Source organism: Rhinolophus hipposideros (assembly GCF_964194185.1).
Source record: "Rhinolophus hipposideros genome assembly, chromosome: 23".
Taxonomy (NCBI): Eukaryota; Metazoa; Chordata; class Mammalia; order Chiroptera; family Rhinolophidae; genus Rhinolophus; species Rhinolophus hipposideros.
The window spans coordinates 44613006-44626603 of record NC_138069.1 but is presented as its reverse complement, the minus strand read 5'-3'; the positions used below and the strand labels follow the sequence as shown (position 1 = coordinate 44626603).

Genomic DNA, 13598 nt, shown 5'->3' with positions numbered 1-13598 from the left:
CGCGATGGCAGGGTGGACTGGTGATCCTGAAGAGTGTCGTGCGTCGTCCCTGGTCCCTGGAGGCCAGCCAGCCACCCTTTTCCCCACGTCCCTCTCAGCGCTGGAGCAGGAAACCATTGCAAAGTGATTTCTCCCTCCAACGATGCTGTACATCATGTTTTTTAATTTAAGAAGATGCCCAGTGGAAGCATAACAGACCATTAAGTGTTTGGGCTCCTAATTAACTCCTCAGCCTGGAGCTTTGGGCCTGGAGGGAGGCGGAGGAGGGTAGAGCAGCGAGCCCACGTCATCCCCGGGTGCACGCAGGACCCCCGCCCCCAGCCCTGCCCTTAGCCGCGGCCGTATCAGGCCAGGACTGGGGGTGCACGGCTCTGGGCTGCAGCTCGGGCCCCCCCGCATTTGGGGGGGCCGGAATCTGCCCTTTTCTGGATCTGCTTGATGGATCATAACGCCGTTTTCCATGGACTCAGGCGGGGCAAACACTGACTGTCTCCCGTGCAAAACCCTTTCCCTGTCGGGGCCTCCTTTCCCCGTCGTCTAACTGGGGTAACACAGGCACCTGACTTCCTGACTTTGGAGAAGGGGCTCTGCAGACAGTAGGCACGTGTGTGTGGGCTTCCGGAGGAAATGAGAGGTCACCTCTGTTTGCACACGTCCGGCTCATGGCAGCCTCTGGGTAGGCAGGGCAAGGCCCCTGAGGCCGTGGAATGCCCGTGGTCACTGGCAGGTGTGTCAGGCACGTAGTACCCTTCCCAAGCCCTGTCCTTCCACGCCCTGCGACCTCCACTTCCTGTGGGGTGGGGGGAACGGTGCAGGCCATGGTTCCTACGCCTAATGCCTCCCAGGGCTGGCGGAGGTTGGGGGCTGGCCAGGCCCGACCCTATGGCTGAGTCCCAAGAATCCTGCTGAGCCAGCAGAGCTGGGAGCCTGTGCCAGCCTCCTTGGGTAACTAGGGAGAGAACGGGAAGGAGACAGCAGGTCCTAGTGGGTGAGGACCTGGGGACAGCCCTCCCTGGGCCCCCCATGTGGGCACCAGGGAGCATGCCACAGGCCTGCTGCGTACACCCACGCACCCCTCTCCCATCCACGGGACGCCAGGGAGCAGCTGGAGAAGGAAATGGGTGTCGACAGGGCGTGTCTGGTCCAGGCCAGGTGCCAGAAGCTTCAGATAACCATTGTATAGTCCTCACCGTAAGCCTGGCAGAGAAGGAACAGGCTCAGACAAGTTAAGTGACTTGCCCAAGGTCACACAGCCAGAGAATGGCAGTGCCCGCACTCAGTCCTGGCCTAGGAACAGAAAGCCTGAGATGTGCGTGGCCCCTCAGGGGGCAGGCCCTCCCCACGGCTGCTCTGGCTGGTCCGGGTCAGGTCGCGTTGTGCTGTCTGCTTTGTGGCCCGAGCGCCCAGCTTGTCCATCACGGCCCCGTGGGCTCTGTGGCAGAGCCAGGCAGGTGCTGGCAGTAAGAATGATCCTATTGGCCAAACACTGGGACGGTGGAAAGTTATCTACAACTTTCCAGCCCGCGCCTCCCAACCTGGCCCTCGGCCGAGGCCCATGTTCCTGTGGACGTGGAGAGCCCACGCCATCCACAGAAGCCCTGGCCTCGGGTCTGGGCTCCATGATCGAGGAGAGGAGCAGTATTTTTAGACAGATGCGTTCCTGTCCCAGCATGGCTGTGACAATTATGCAAATCCAGTCATAAGAAGTTTAAAAGCCTGGAACCACCATATTTCTTTATTTCATTAGCGGCGACACAGGCTGCAGAGTTGATGTGACAGAAGGAACTTGGTGCCAGCCTCACGCGCTCCATCCCCATCGTCCCCGGAGCGAGAGGTGCTCTCTGCAGTGGGAAGTATGCACGGGGTCAGGACATGCACGGGGTGTGGGGGGCTCTGGGCAGGGAGACACGAGGCCCCAGACGTCTCAGCCAGGAGACCCTTGGTGGTGTCTGCTCAGCCCCTACGTGTTACAGGCAGGGACCGAGAGCTGGAGGAGGGACGTGGGGACGACCTCTGGCCCCCACTGGTCTGTGGGGGCCTCACCATCCCAGGTCCCTGGCAAAACTCCTGGCTGTGGAGGACATGAACTCACAGGGCTCTGCCACTGCCCAGCCTCAGAGAGCAAGGCGGGTGGCTGGTGGCCCGCTGGTCCCGTGCGTGTGTCTAAGTGAGTCCGCTGTCCTGGCGGGAGTGCGTCTTTAGGAAAGGCAGGTTTGCTTTGCACGCAGGGTCCTCTTAACCGTTCCCTCCGTCTCCCCACCAGGTGCCTTTAAATGGCAGCCAGTTCCATCAGGGACATTCCAGTGGATACCAGGGACCTTGGGAGGCAGGGCTGTCCTGGAACAGAGGCCCAGTGAGCGGCCGCCCCTCCCTGCAGGCTCGGGAAGGCGCTAACCCTCCCTGGGCACCTAGCTGCAGCTCATCGTCAGTGGGTGCGAAGCAGACTTCTGATAGGTAGCTGTTGAGTCAGCAGGTGAGAGGCCCAGGTGGGTTCATCCGACCTGCGTAGTGAGGGACCTTGTGGCAAGTCCCTTCACTCGCGGGGCCTTGGGCTTCTCATGTGGGCCATGGACAGCATGGTGGCTGTCCCATGTCCCTCCTACCTTGTAGGGCTGTGGGGAGACTTAATGACCTGATGGCTCTGGAGGTGACTTGTTTGTCACGACTCGCGTGGTAGCCAGGAATCCAGCTCCCTTCCTGGGCCCTGCCACGGCCCCTCTCCCAGGGCTATTTCCAGCGGCTCACCGACATGTGCTGAGACACAGGTTGTGCACACAGACACATGCTTGAACAAGCACACACTTTTGAGTGAGTATGTGGACACGTGTACACAGCCCCGCTGTGCACACACACAGAGGTGCACACACACAGGCTGGCCTTGGGTGTGCACACACCAACCCGACCACTTAGGGTGCTGCTGGAGCTGGGCGCCTGCAGTGTGCTCTGGCATGCCGTCTGCCTCACCAGCCGCAACTGGGCCCGCATCCAACCTGCTAGGTAGGGAAGTGGCCCCATTTTAAAGATGAGGAAACAGACCATGCATCTAGTTCCTGTCAGAGCCAAAAACAGAATTGGCATCCTCCTTGCAATGTAGTCAGGCTGGGCCTCACTCTTGTCCTCTAAGAAGTAGGGTCATTGTCATGTGAGCTTGAGGGGCTGTTGTGAGCCAGTGAACGAGGGGGTGGCAGACGCTGGCTGGAGTCTGGTGTCCAGAGGGTACTGGAGGGCGTGGCCTGCCCCGCGAGCTCTGAGCTGCTGCTGGGCGGCCAGGGCAGTGTGTGCAAGAGAGGTCTGTCCACCTGGGACACCGTGCTTTGCAAAGTGAGGACATCAAACATGCATTTCTAATCCAGCGGGTGTGGCCCAACGCTGAGAGGGGTGGGAGGCCACATGGGCATTTTATGTCTTTGCAGAGGGCGGTGACAGCTCTTATGGGCCTGACAAAATGCAAAAAGAAATCAAGTGTTAGTGAGCCACACGCCTCAGGGAGGAAGCACCTTAAGTCCCACCTCACAGATGAGAAAGCAGAGGACCTGTGTCCTGGCTGATGCCCAGGGAGGGATAGTTAGAGTTTGGGCTGAGGAAGAGGGTCCCACCGGGGACAGCAGACTATGAGGGAAATTGGGACAGGAGAGGGTGGTGGCTCGGAGACCCAAAGCAGGAAGTGTTTGAGCAGCAAGGCCAAATGCTGCTGCGAGGCTGAGCAAGATGGAGTGTGCCCTTGGAGCTGGAAGGACAGGTCCCCAGTGACCTTGGTAGGCGCAGGCTCAGAGGGCGTGGGTGAGGGCAGCTGCGCTGCAGAGGCTGAGAGAGAAAGGTAAAGTGAGGGGTGGAGGTGGGCAGCGGCTGCAGGGTGTTCAGCTCAATGTGTTATTTTTACAGAAGGTTCTGGAATGTCCAGTCCAGCAGCTGTTCTCTGCATTCCCAGCACCTGGCAGCTGCATGTGACCAGTGGCTGCCCTGTTGGACACACAGACAGTCGGCACCATCACAGCAGTTTCATGGGTGGGCGTGGGGAACGGGGCTTCCGAGTGGTGGGGTCCTTGGAGGTGGTGCCCTGATGTGGCCCAGCCTGGGTCTCTCTGAAGTGTGGGGCCAGGGGACCCGTGGGGGCAGGTGAGCGCCCATGCAGATCCCTCCACCTGAGGCCAGGAGGCTGGGAGGACACCCTGTCACAGGCCTGGCTTACGGGGCAGGTGTGAGGCACCCAGGTGAGAGCAGAACCCCACCAGAGAGCGTGACAACCCCACCCGGCCCCCTCACCACACCAGCCAGGCAGGTGGAGGAAGCTCCAGAGTGTATGTGTGTGTGTGTGTTGGGGGTGGTACAGTGGAGGTGAGACTGTCCCCAGAACCACTGGCCACTCACAAGGTGCCAAGACAGAAGCACAGATTCCTAGCCTGTCACACTGGTGGGGGGACCCGTGGTGGCCACAGGAGGGCCTGGCTGGACCCATACATGTTCACCCATACATGCTGACATGTGCCACACGTGTGGATAGACACACCCCTTGTGCACGCAGGCAGCCCCAGCACACGTGTGGGCACCCATGAGCATGGAAGCCCACAGGTACTCAGCCGGAGCCCGTGAGCTCTCGGGCCCTGGGCCAGCCCAGCAGCGGCTCAGCGGCCACCACTGCATGGAGGGGCCCTGGGCGTGGGGGTGGGGAGGGCTGGGGAGCCCTGGCGCCCATCCCCCTCCTGCCAGGGCCTGCCTGTGATAAGGGTTCTTTAGGCCTGTAATCCTCCTTAGCTTGACTTTGGGTTATTTTGAGCAAGAGATTAGAGGTGATTATGGTCAGCATTACTGAGGTGCCACACTTTCTGGACGGGGGGGGCCCCCTGTACCCCTTCTGGGGGCTGGGGCAGGAGCCAGCCCTTCAGCCCCACGGATGGCACCATGTTCCCTGCACATTGCCCAGCAGGGTGAGGGAGGGCTCGAGTTCTCTCAGGCGCCCCAGGCGACATAAATCACAGCAGTTGCCACGTTGTCCTGGGTGGATGGGCAGCAAGCAGGTACTTTGAGATGGTGACAGAGATGAGCCCAGAACACCCCCATGGGATTGTCGATTTTATGTCACAAGCCAGACCATACAGGGACCCCAGCTTCCATTTAGCAGGCTCCCTCCTTTGGGAAGAAAACCCACGCCTACTCGCCCTGCCCCCAGAGCCATTTCTGACGGCGCCCACAGAGCCAGTCTTGACTGTCACACAGCAACCCCAGCCACGCCTGGGGTGGGTTCCGCCATGGCCCCCAGGGCCTCTCCCCAGCCCCCAGCCCATCTGATCTCTCCCCTCTCTTTAAACCAGAAACAGGCTCTGCCCTAGGCGCCAGATCAAAACCGTTCTTTATGAAGTTTCCAAGGGGGAAAATCCATTTCCCATCATACGTCTTTCTCCTAATTTAAGCCGCCTCAGTGCAGACTAGTTGCAAACGTCAATATCAGTGAAATGCACCCAGCTGGCCGCCCGCCAGGCCACAGCGGTTACAGAGGCCACTGTAAATCCAAATACTAACAAGCAAACACACACCCATTCGTCTGTCCTGCGGGAGAAATACGCAGCCAAGCAGTGATGCCCGCAGACAGGGGTCCTCCTGCCGGGTGTGGGCCCTGGAGAAGCAGAAGCCCACAGGTGGGTGCAGGCACATCTCCCTAAACGCAGCCTGGCCCCTGCCTGCGTGCGCCCCACAGTGCCATCCTCTGTTTGTGTGCAGGCAAGGGGGCACGGAGGGGCCGAGGGCCAGGCACTCTGACAATCAAGTCACCGTTCAGGCAGGAGGGGGAGAGGGGGTCAGAGGTGGGAGGGGGGAGGGTCAGGTCCTTATCTGAGCCTGGGGAGCCCGCGGGGAGCCTGGCAGAGCCCCCCCCCAGGCCTTGCTGCCAGGACTGCCGACGTGGGGTGAGGCAGCCTCCGGGTCCCCTGCCCAGGTGGAAAGCTGCAGGGACTATCCAGCTGGCCGCCTGGGGAAACTGAAGCCCAGAGTGGCCCGGTGTGCCCAGGCCACGCCCCAGGACAGCTCAGCCCAGGCCCCGGCTGTCCTCGATGCCTGACTGGTGTCCTGCGAGTCACTGAGGGGAGCTCAGAGCGCCCCCTGCAGGCGGCCACAGTGCTGTGGCCTGGCCCTCTGGGGACAGATGACCGGCCCTTCTGGCGGCAGGGCAAAGCGTCTGGTCACTCGCCAGCTGTGTGGCTTCAGGTTTTACGAGGCCTCCCATCTCAGCTGTGTGCAGGCTCACACTTGACCCTGGGGCCTGGGGACGCCCAGCCACCTCCTGACCGGCTCTCTCCTTTGTCTTGCTGCAGGTGAGCTGGAGGTGCAGGGTGGAGCTGTCCGGACGCCCGGGCCGATGGGCAAGGAGGCCATGGTGGTGGCAGCACGCAGTGGGCAGACGACGAGAAGCGGCTGGCAGTGAGGGGCGTGTTCCCTCCCAGCTCTTGCGCTGTGCGACCATGCAGTTTGGGACAGGACACCCCTGAGCGTGTGGGCACCCTCCTCTCCCGACCCTCCTTCCCTCCGGGGGCTGCCGCCCAGCCCCCCACCCGGTGTCCCTGGCAGGCTGAGTGCGGCCTCCTGCGAGGGCAGTCCCCATGGCCGGGGGCCCGGGGGCGGTGCTGTGGGTGTGTGTGACGGCAGCCGCCCTGCTGCACGCTGGCGGCCTGGCCCGCGGTGACTGCTGGCTGATCGAGGGCGACAAGGGCTTCGTGTGGCTGGCCATCTGCAGCCAGAACCAGCCGCCGTACGAGGCCATCCCGCAGCAGATCAACAGCACCATCGTGGACCTGCGGCTGAACGAGAACCGCATCCGCAGCGTGCAGCACGCCGCACTCAGCCGCTTTGGGAACCTCACGTACCTGAACCTGACCAAGAACGAGATCGCCTACATCGAGGACGGCGCCTTCTCGGGCCAGTTCAACCTGCAGGTGCTACAGCTGGGCTACAACCGGCTGCGCAACCTGACGGAGGGTGTGCTGCGCGGCCTGGGCAAGCTGGAGTACCTGTACCTGCAGGCCAACCTCATCGAGGTGGTCACGCCCGGTGCCTTCTGGGAGTGCCCCAACATCGTCAACGTGGACCTGTCCATGAACCGCATCCAGCGGCTGCACAGCGCCACCTTTGCAGGCCTGGCGCGCCTGTCGGCCTGCGAGCTGTACAGCAACCCCTTCTACTGCTCCTGCGAGCTCCTGGGCTTCCTGCGCTGGCTGGCGGCCTTCAGCAACGCCACACACACCTACGACCGCGTGCAGTGCGAGTCGCCGCCACACTACTCCGGCTACTTCCTGCTGGGCCAGGGCCGGCTCGGCCAGCGCAGCGTTCTCAGCACACTGCAGTCTGTGTGTACCGATGGCGCGGACGCGGCCGAGCCCCACCTGGTGCCAGAGCGGTCGCCACCGGGCCGCGTGCCGCCCACGCCGCCGGAGCCCAGCGAGGCCCCCTGCACCGCAGACGAGTGCTTCTCCGGCGACGGCACCACCCCGCTGGTGGCCCTGCCCACACTGGCCACCCAGGCCGAGGCACGGCCCCTCATCAGGGTCAAGCAGCTGACCCAGAACTCGGCCACCATCACGGTGCAGCTGCCCAGCCCATTCAACCGCATGTACACACTGGAGCATTTCAATAACAGTAAGTCGTCCACCGTGTCCAGGCTGACCAAGCCCCAGGAGGACATCCGCCTGACCAACCTCTACACGCTCACCAACTACACCTACTGCGTGGTGTCCACCAGCTCCGGGCTGCACCATAACCACACCTGCCTCACCATCTGCCTGCCCAAGCCACCCAGCCCGCCGGGCCCCGTGCCCAGCCCCTCCACGGCCACCCACTACATCATGACCATCCTGGGCTGTCTCTTCGGCATGGTGCTGGTGCTGGGCGCCGTCTACTACTGTCTGCGCAAGCGCAGGCGCCAGGAGGAGAAGCACAAGAAGGCGGCCGCGGCCAGCAGCCTCAAGAAGACCATCATCGAGCTCAAGTACGGGCCGGAGCTGGAGGCGCCCGGCCTGGCCCCACTGTCCCAGGGCCCACTGCTCGGCCACGACACTGTGACCCGCATCCCGTACCTGCCGGCGGCCGCCAGCGACGTAGAGCCATACAAGCTGGTGGAGAGCGAGACGCCCAAGGCCAGCAAAGGCCCCTACATGGAGGTGCGCACCGGGGAGCCGGCAGAGCGCAGGGACTGCGAGGCGGGCCGGCCGGGCCCCGACAGCCAGGGCTCGGTGGCCGAGATCTCCACCATCGCCAAGGAGGTGGACAAGGTCAACCAGATCATCAACAACTGCATTGACGCGCTCAAGTCCGAGTCCACCGCCTTCCAGGGCGGCAAGTCGGGCGCGGTGTCCACGGCCGAGCCGCAGCTGCTGCTGCTGTCCGAGCCGCTGGCCGGCAAGCACGGCTTCCTGTCGCCCGTGTACAAGGACACCTTCAGCCATGGCCTGCAGCGGCACCACAGCGTGGAGGCAGCCCCGGGGCCTCCTCGCGCCAGCACCTCGTCCAGCAGCTCCACGCGCAGCCCCAGGGCCTTCCGTGCCGAGGCCGGTGTGCTCAAGGTCGCGGCCACCGAGGCTAAGTACATCGAGAAGAGCTCACCCGCGGCCGACGCCATCCTCACTGTGACACCCGCAGCCGCTGTGCTGCGGGCCGAGGCCGAGAAGAGCCGCCAGTACGGCGAGCACCGGCACTCGTACCCTGGTTCCCACACGGCCGAGCCGCCCGCACCCCAGGTGCCCCCTCCCCACGAAGGCCTGGGCGGCCGCAAAGCGTCCATCCTGGAGCCGCTGACCCGGCCGCGGCCCCGTGACCTGGCCTACTCGCAGCTGTCCCCGCAGTACCAGCACCTGAGCTACGCCTCCAGCCCCGAGCACAGCTGCAGGGCCCCCCACAGCATCTGGGAGCGCCTCCGCCCCAGCCGCCGGCGGCACAGGGACCGTGAGGAGTTCTTGGCCGCCGGCCACGCGCTGCGCAGGAAGGTCCAGTTCGCCAAAGGTGAGGACCTGCACGACATCCTGGACTACTGGAAGGGCGTGTCGGCGCAGCACAAGTCCTGAGCCCCCGGCACTCGACGCGCCCACCGGCCCAAGAAGGACACAGGCCCACTGCAGCTCTGCGTAGCCCAGAGACTGTCACCTGCCTCACACACACACACACACACACACAGACGGCAGCGTTGTGGAGCCTGGAGCCCCACGGAGAGAGCGGGGAGGGGGCGCAGACACTGACAGTAAATGGACCGTGGCCACGTGCACGGACCTGCCCTGAGACCTTCTCACCGGTGTGAGCGACCCGCCACACACACTGTGCACACGCATACGCACACGCACACGGGACTTGGGAAAACTGTGTCTTAGGGATGGGGTGGGGGAGGGGAATTTTTTTTCCCAGTATCTTTCCTATTTTGATTCTTCTGTCTCCTTTCTTTTCCTCTCTATTTTCTTCCTTTTTTTTTTTTTTTTAAATAACAAAAGTAAAGTTCTCTTAAAAATTAAGACATAAAACACCCGACGTGGGGAGTGTGGCCACCTGGCTCCTCGCATGGTCTCCTCCGTCCGTGGTTTTTGTGGACTCTGTTCAGTCCGTGTCTTCATTGCCACCTCTGGAGGCCACCACAGAGAGGAAGAGTGAATGCAGGCGGCTGAGTGGCATGGCAGGTCCTGGAGCCCTGGGGGACTCGAGGGGCTGGATTGTGCCTGTGGACGGCTGGGGGTGGCTGGGGGACAGGGCTGGGGGACAGGGCTGGGGGACAGGGCGGAGAGTGTGAGACGCAGCCCAGTCCCCATGTTACGCTGTTGTCGTCCTACTGTACAGACAAAGTATTTCTATATTTGCAATGTTTGCTGTAAAATGAGAAAGAGAAAAAAGGCTATGTCTACTAAAAAAAATTTCTGCATAGGAAAAAAACCCAAACACTTGTTTGTACTAGGTTTTTACTGTGGGATTTAGGGATTTGGGGTTTCTCTAGTGTCCATTAAGGGGGTGGTTTTATTGATGTGAGCCTTGGGGTGGGTTCAGGTTACACGTGGGTCACCATTGAACTCCCGTCCCGAGAGAACAGAAGTGACCTCAGGCAGGAGGTACACGAGAGCCCGTGTGAGAGGTGGGGAGCCAACACAGGGTTGGAGAATGTCCAGCGGCTTTGAGAAGCAGTGTGGACAGGTCAGGAAGGAGCTGAGGGAGGGGTGACTGGGAGTGTGAGAGGAGTGTGGGGGCCTGGTCGTCCCTGTGGCATGTGTGTCTGTGTGTGTGACCAGGTGTGTATGCACAGGACCAGGCGGGGAGTGGGCCTGTGGGCAGCAGAGGTGATGGGGTGTGGATGGCATGGGTCACGTGTGAAGAGGTGAGCTGGAGAGGGCTGGAGGGGGTGTTGGAGGGGTGGTCTCCTGTGATGGCTGGAGCCCCACCTGCAGGGAAAGTGCCATGAGAGCCCCGTACCGCAGGCCCTGGGACGCTGGAGCCCTGAGCCAGCCTCTCGGCCCCGCGCACCATCCCCTGCCCAGCCTGGTATGTCCCAAGTCACAGTGAGCTAGCGGTTTGAGGGCACCTACGCCAGGGCTCTCCACAGACCACGCCCCTGCACCAGCCTAGAGGAAGTCCCTTTCCTCTTCGTGCCCCCTGAGCCATGGCCCCTCTCGTCCTGCCCTCAGGAGCCGCTGCCAGAGCAACGCTTTGAGGATAAGGTGTCATTTTTGGGCCCCCTTGTCCACCTGTCAGCAAGGTTGGGGCCCTGTGCCCAGCCTGAGCCTTGGGTCCTGCAGACCTGCCTTCTCCTGGTGGGGGAGGGCACCTCACTCTGGCCCTCCTGCCCCAACATCTACCTGGCCGGGTGGCCCCTCCCTTTCCCCTCCTAAAGGCCTCCACCCCACCCCCTCCATCCAGGGCAAAGCCCTTCCCAATCTAAATTTCTGACAAAGACCTAGTAAAGCATGAGTGGGGGCTGCAACTGAACCCCAGACGCCATAGGGAGCCCTGAGAGACACTAAACAGGAACAAAGATGATGGCAGGTTCTCAGGGTCTGGGGAGTCACCAGGAGAGGACGGGGTGGCCCAGCCTGACTCAGCAGGGGGCCAGGGGTGGGGCAGCCTACTGGGCTGGCGTGTGGAGGCCCAGAGAGGGGCCTCCCTCGCCCAAGGTTACACAGGAACTTGGCCGTCGTCCTGGCCGTGGGACGGAAGCAGGGCCGGGCTGCCTCAGCTGCTCCTTGTCACTGAGGAGACAGAGTTGGCTATTTATAGGGAATTGGAGAACAAGGAGCCTGGGGTAGAGGTTTTGCCCAAGGTAAACGGGGCAACCAGCCAGACAGGCCAGGTGTGTGCGAGGGACACGCTGAGAATGCTGCCGCCAAGCAGGGGTTTGAGGCGAGAGGCAAAGACCTGGAGGGGGGCACGGGGTAGGGAGTGGGGCTCTGAGTGGCAAGAGGACAGTTCCAGAGCCCAGCCTCCCTGATGCCCAGGGTTGGACAGAGGTGACGCTAGCTGTCCAGCCCCAGGCCAGTCCTGGGGACACACACACATCTCACTGTGCCCTTGCTTGAAGGAGGTCACAGTGGAGGTGACAGGAGTGGACATTCAGAAGACGTGCACATGCGTTAAGTACCTGCTGTGCAGGACTCTGTGCCAATCACCACACGGAGCGCAGCGAGGGGCCTGCCTTGCCCCCCATCAAGGAGCTCCAGGGCCAGCAGGGTACTCAGTGCAGAGGCAGGGGGCCCAGCTCAGTGTGGCTGGGGAAGGAGGAGCCTGGAAGGCTTCCTGGGCGTGGAGGCTGGTCTGAAAAGGGGAACCCACAGTGAGGGAGGATGGCGGAGGTTACGAGGCCCAGAGCGGTCAGTGTCCTTGTGGGCTCCAATCCCGCTGAGTGCAGGATGGAGGAAATCTATGCGCGAGCCCCACCCTGGGCTGGAACTGGCATCAGCTTTCTGGGGGCAGCTTTGCAGGGCAGCTCGTGACCTGAGACAGGGTTTGGGGCCCAAAGCGTGGGCTCATACCCAGCTCTGCCACTATGACTGCGTGGCCACAGCAGTCGATGAGCCCTCGGCCCCCGACCCCATGGCACTGGGTTGCCGAGATGCTCAAAAGGCACGTGAAGCCAGAGGCTGCAGGTACCACAGTGGGTGTATATCAGTTAGCGGTCGGCCCGATAATGCTACTTATCAACCAACCCAACACACATCATTACTCACCCTGCCCACGTGTCTGGGGGTGGCTGGTGGGGCCGGGGGCACTGGGAGAACTGAGCGTTGGTCCACCTGTCTCGTTCTCCAGCATCCAGCCCAGGTAATGGCCAAGAGAGCAAGCCCTCCTGGTCACATCTGTTAACCTTCTGTTGGTCAGAGCAAGTCACATTGCTGAGTTCCCTCAAGGGGTGGATGGTCACCCCATCTACAGTGGCATGTGACATGGCTGCACAAGGGAGAGGAGTCAGCACCATCCGATACCAGAGGCCAAGTACACGGCCGAGCCCACGCGCTGCCCCTCACCAGGCGGAGCACAGCACAGAGAGCAGAAATTCCAAGACAGAGGTTCCCAGGGTTTCATTCATCCATCCATTCATCCATTCATTCAACATACAATTACAGAGCACCTACTGTGTGCCAGATACGCCAGGGACATCAGTGAAATATGTCACAGTCCCAACAGGAAAGCAGTGATGCCCCAAAATAGGGTAATTCAAGAGGGTGAGGGTTGCCTACAAAAGGATCATTTCCAGTGTGAGGGTGTGGGGGACCCACGGGAGAGCAGCAGCTGAGTTGACAGCCCACTGGAACGAAGGCAGGAGCTGGAAGGAGAGGGACTGGACAGAGCTGCCAGGGCCCTGGGGTGGCCTGCAGTGCAGGACCACCAGCCTGAGGTGACGCCAGTCTCCTCCCACTCTCCCTCCCAGCTCCTGCGGGGGCTCCCCTTTGGCCAAATGTGCAGAAAACCAGGAGGCAGAAGTCCATTCTCGTTCAGACCATGGAGAGACAGGGGGTAAGAAAGATATGGAGACACATGGAGGGGTGAACGGGAGAGGCCCGGCCTGGGCCCGTTTGGAAGACGCAGCCACTGGCCTGATACCCCCACGTGCAATGACGGGCGTTAGGGAGCACAGAGCAGGAAGCCAGCACTTCCCCCGTGGAGTCTGCAGACCTCTCAGGGAGCAGCGCTCAAGACCTCGGGACAAACAATAGCTGGCGCAGTAGAGGTGGGGCGGTGGGAGACTGGCAAGGGACCCACACCCAGAGGGAGGGGCAGAGCCCAAGGTGCCCACGCTACCCCACCCCCAGCCCGCGGGCCAGCTGGCTGCTGGGACCAGGGAAATTGGTGAAGCCAGCTCAGAAGGCCTGCCTTGCCAGTGTAAAGAAATCAGGGTGGGCTGTGGGCAGTGGGGTGCACGGATGGTATTTTACAGAATAATAACTTGTATTGATTTTTTTTCCTAACTCAAAAGTAATCCCATTATTATACAAACTTCAGAACACAGCTAAACGTGAAAAAGAAAGTAGAAATCACTCACTCTCACCACCCAAGATAACGGCGGCTACCATTTTGGTATCTGGCCTTCCAGTCCTTTCTCCATAAATGCAGCAGACCTGGAATATACTCACTGCACCACCCATGCCAAGAAG

General features: G+C 61.6%; 1 protein-coding gene across 5 annotated transcripts in view; it reads left to right on the top strand.

Annotated features, from left to right (window-relative positions):
- ELFN1 (extracellular leucine rich repeat and fibronectin type III domain containing 1) overlaps positions 1-10122 on the top strand; it is a 60082-nt gene extending 49960 nt beyond the window's left edge. For all 5 annotated transcript variants that reach the window (XM_081035921.1, XM_081035918.1, XM_081035919.1 and 2 more), the window contains one exon: positions 6306-10122. In XM_081035921.1, the coding sequence (XP_080892047.1) occupies positions 6591-9044 (2454 nt within the window). In that variant the 5' untranslated portion in view covers positions 6306-6590 and the 3' untranslated portion in view covers positions 9045-10122. The remainder of the gene's footprint in view (positions 1-6305) is intronic.
- Positions 10123-13598: the final 3476 nt, after the last annotated feature.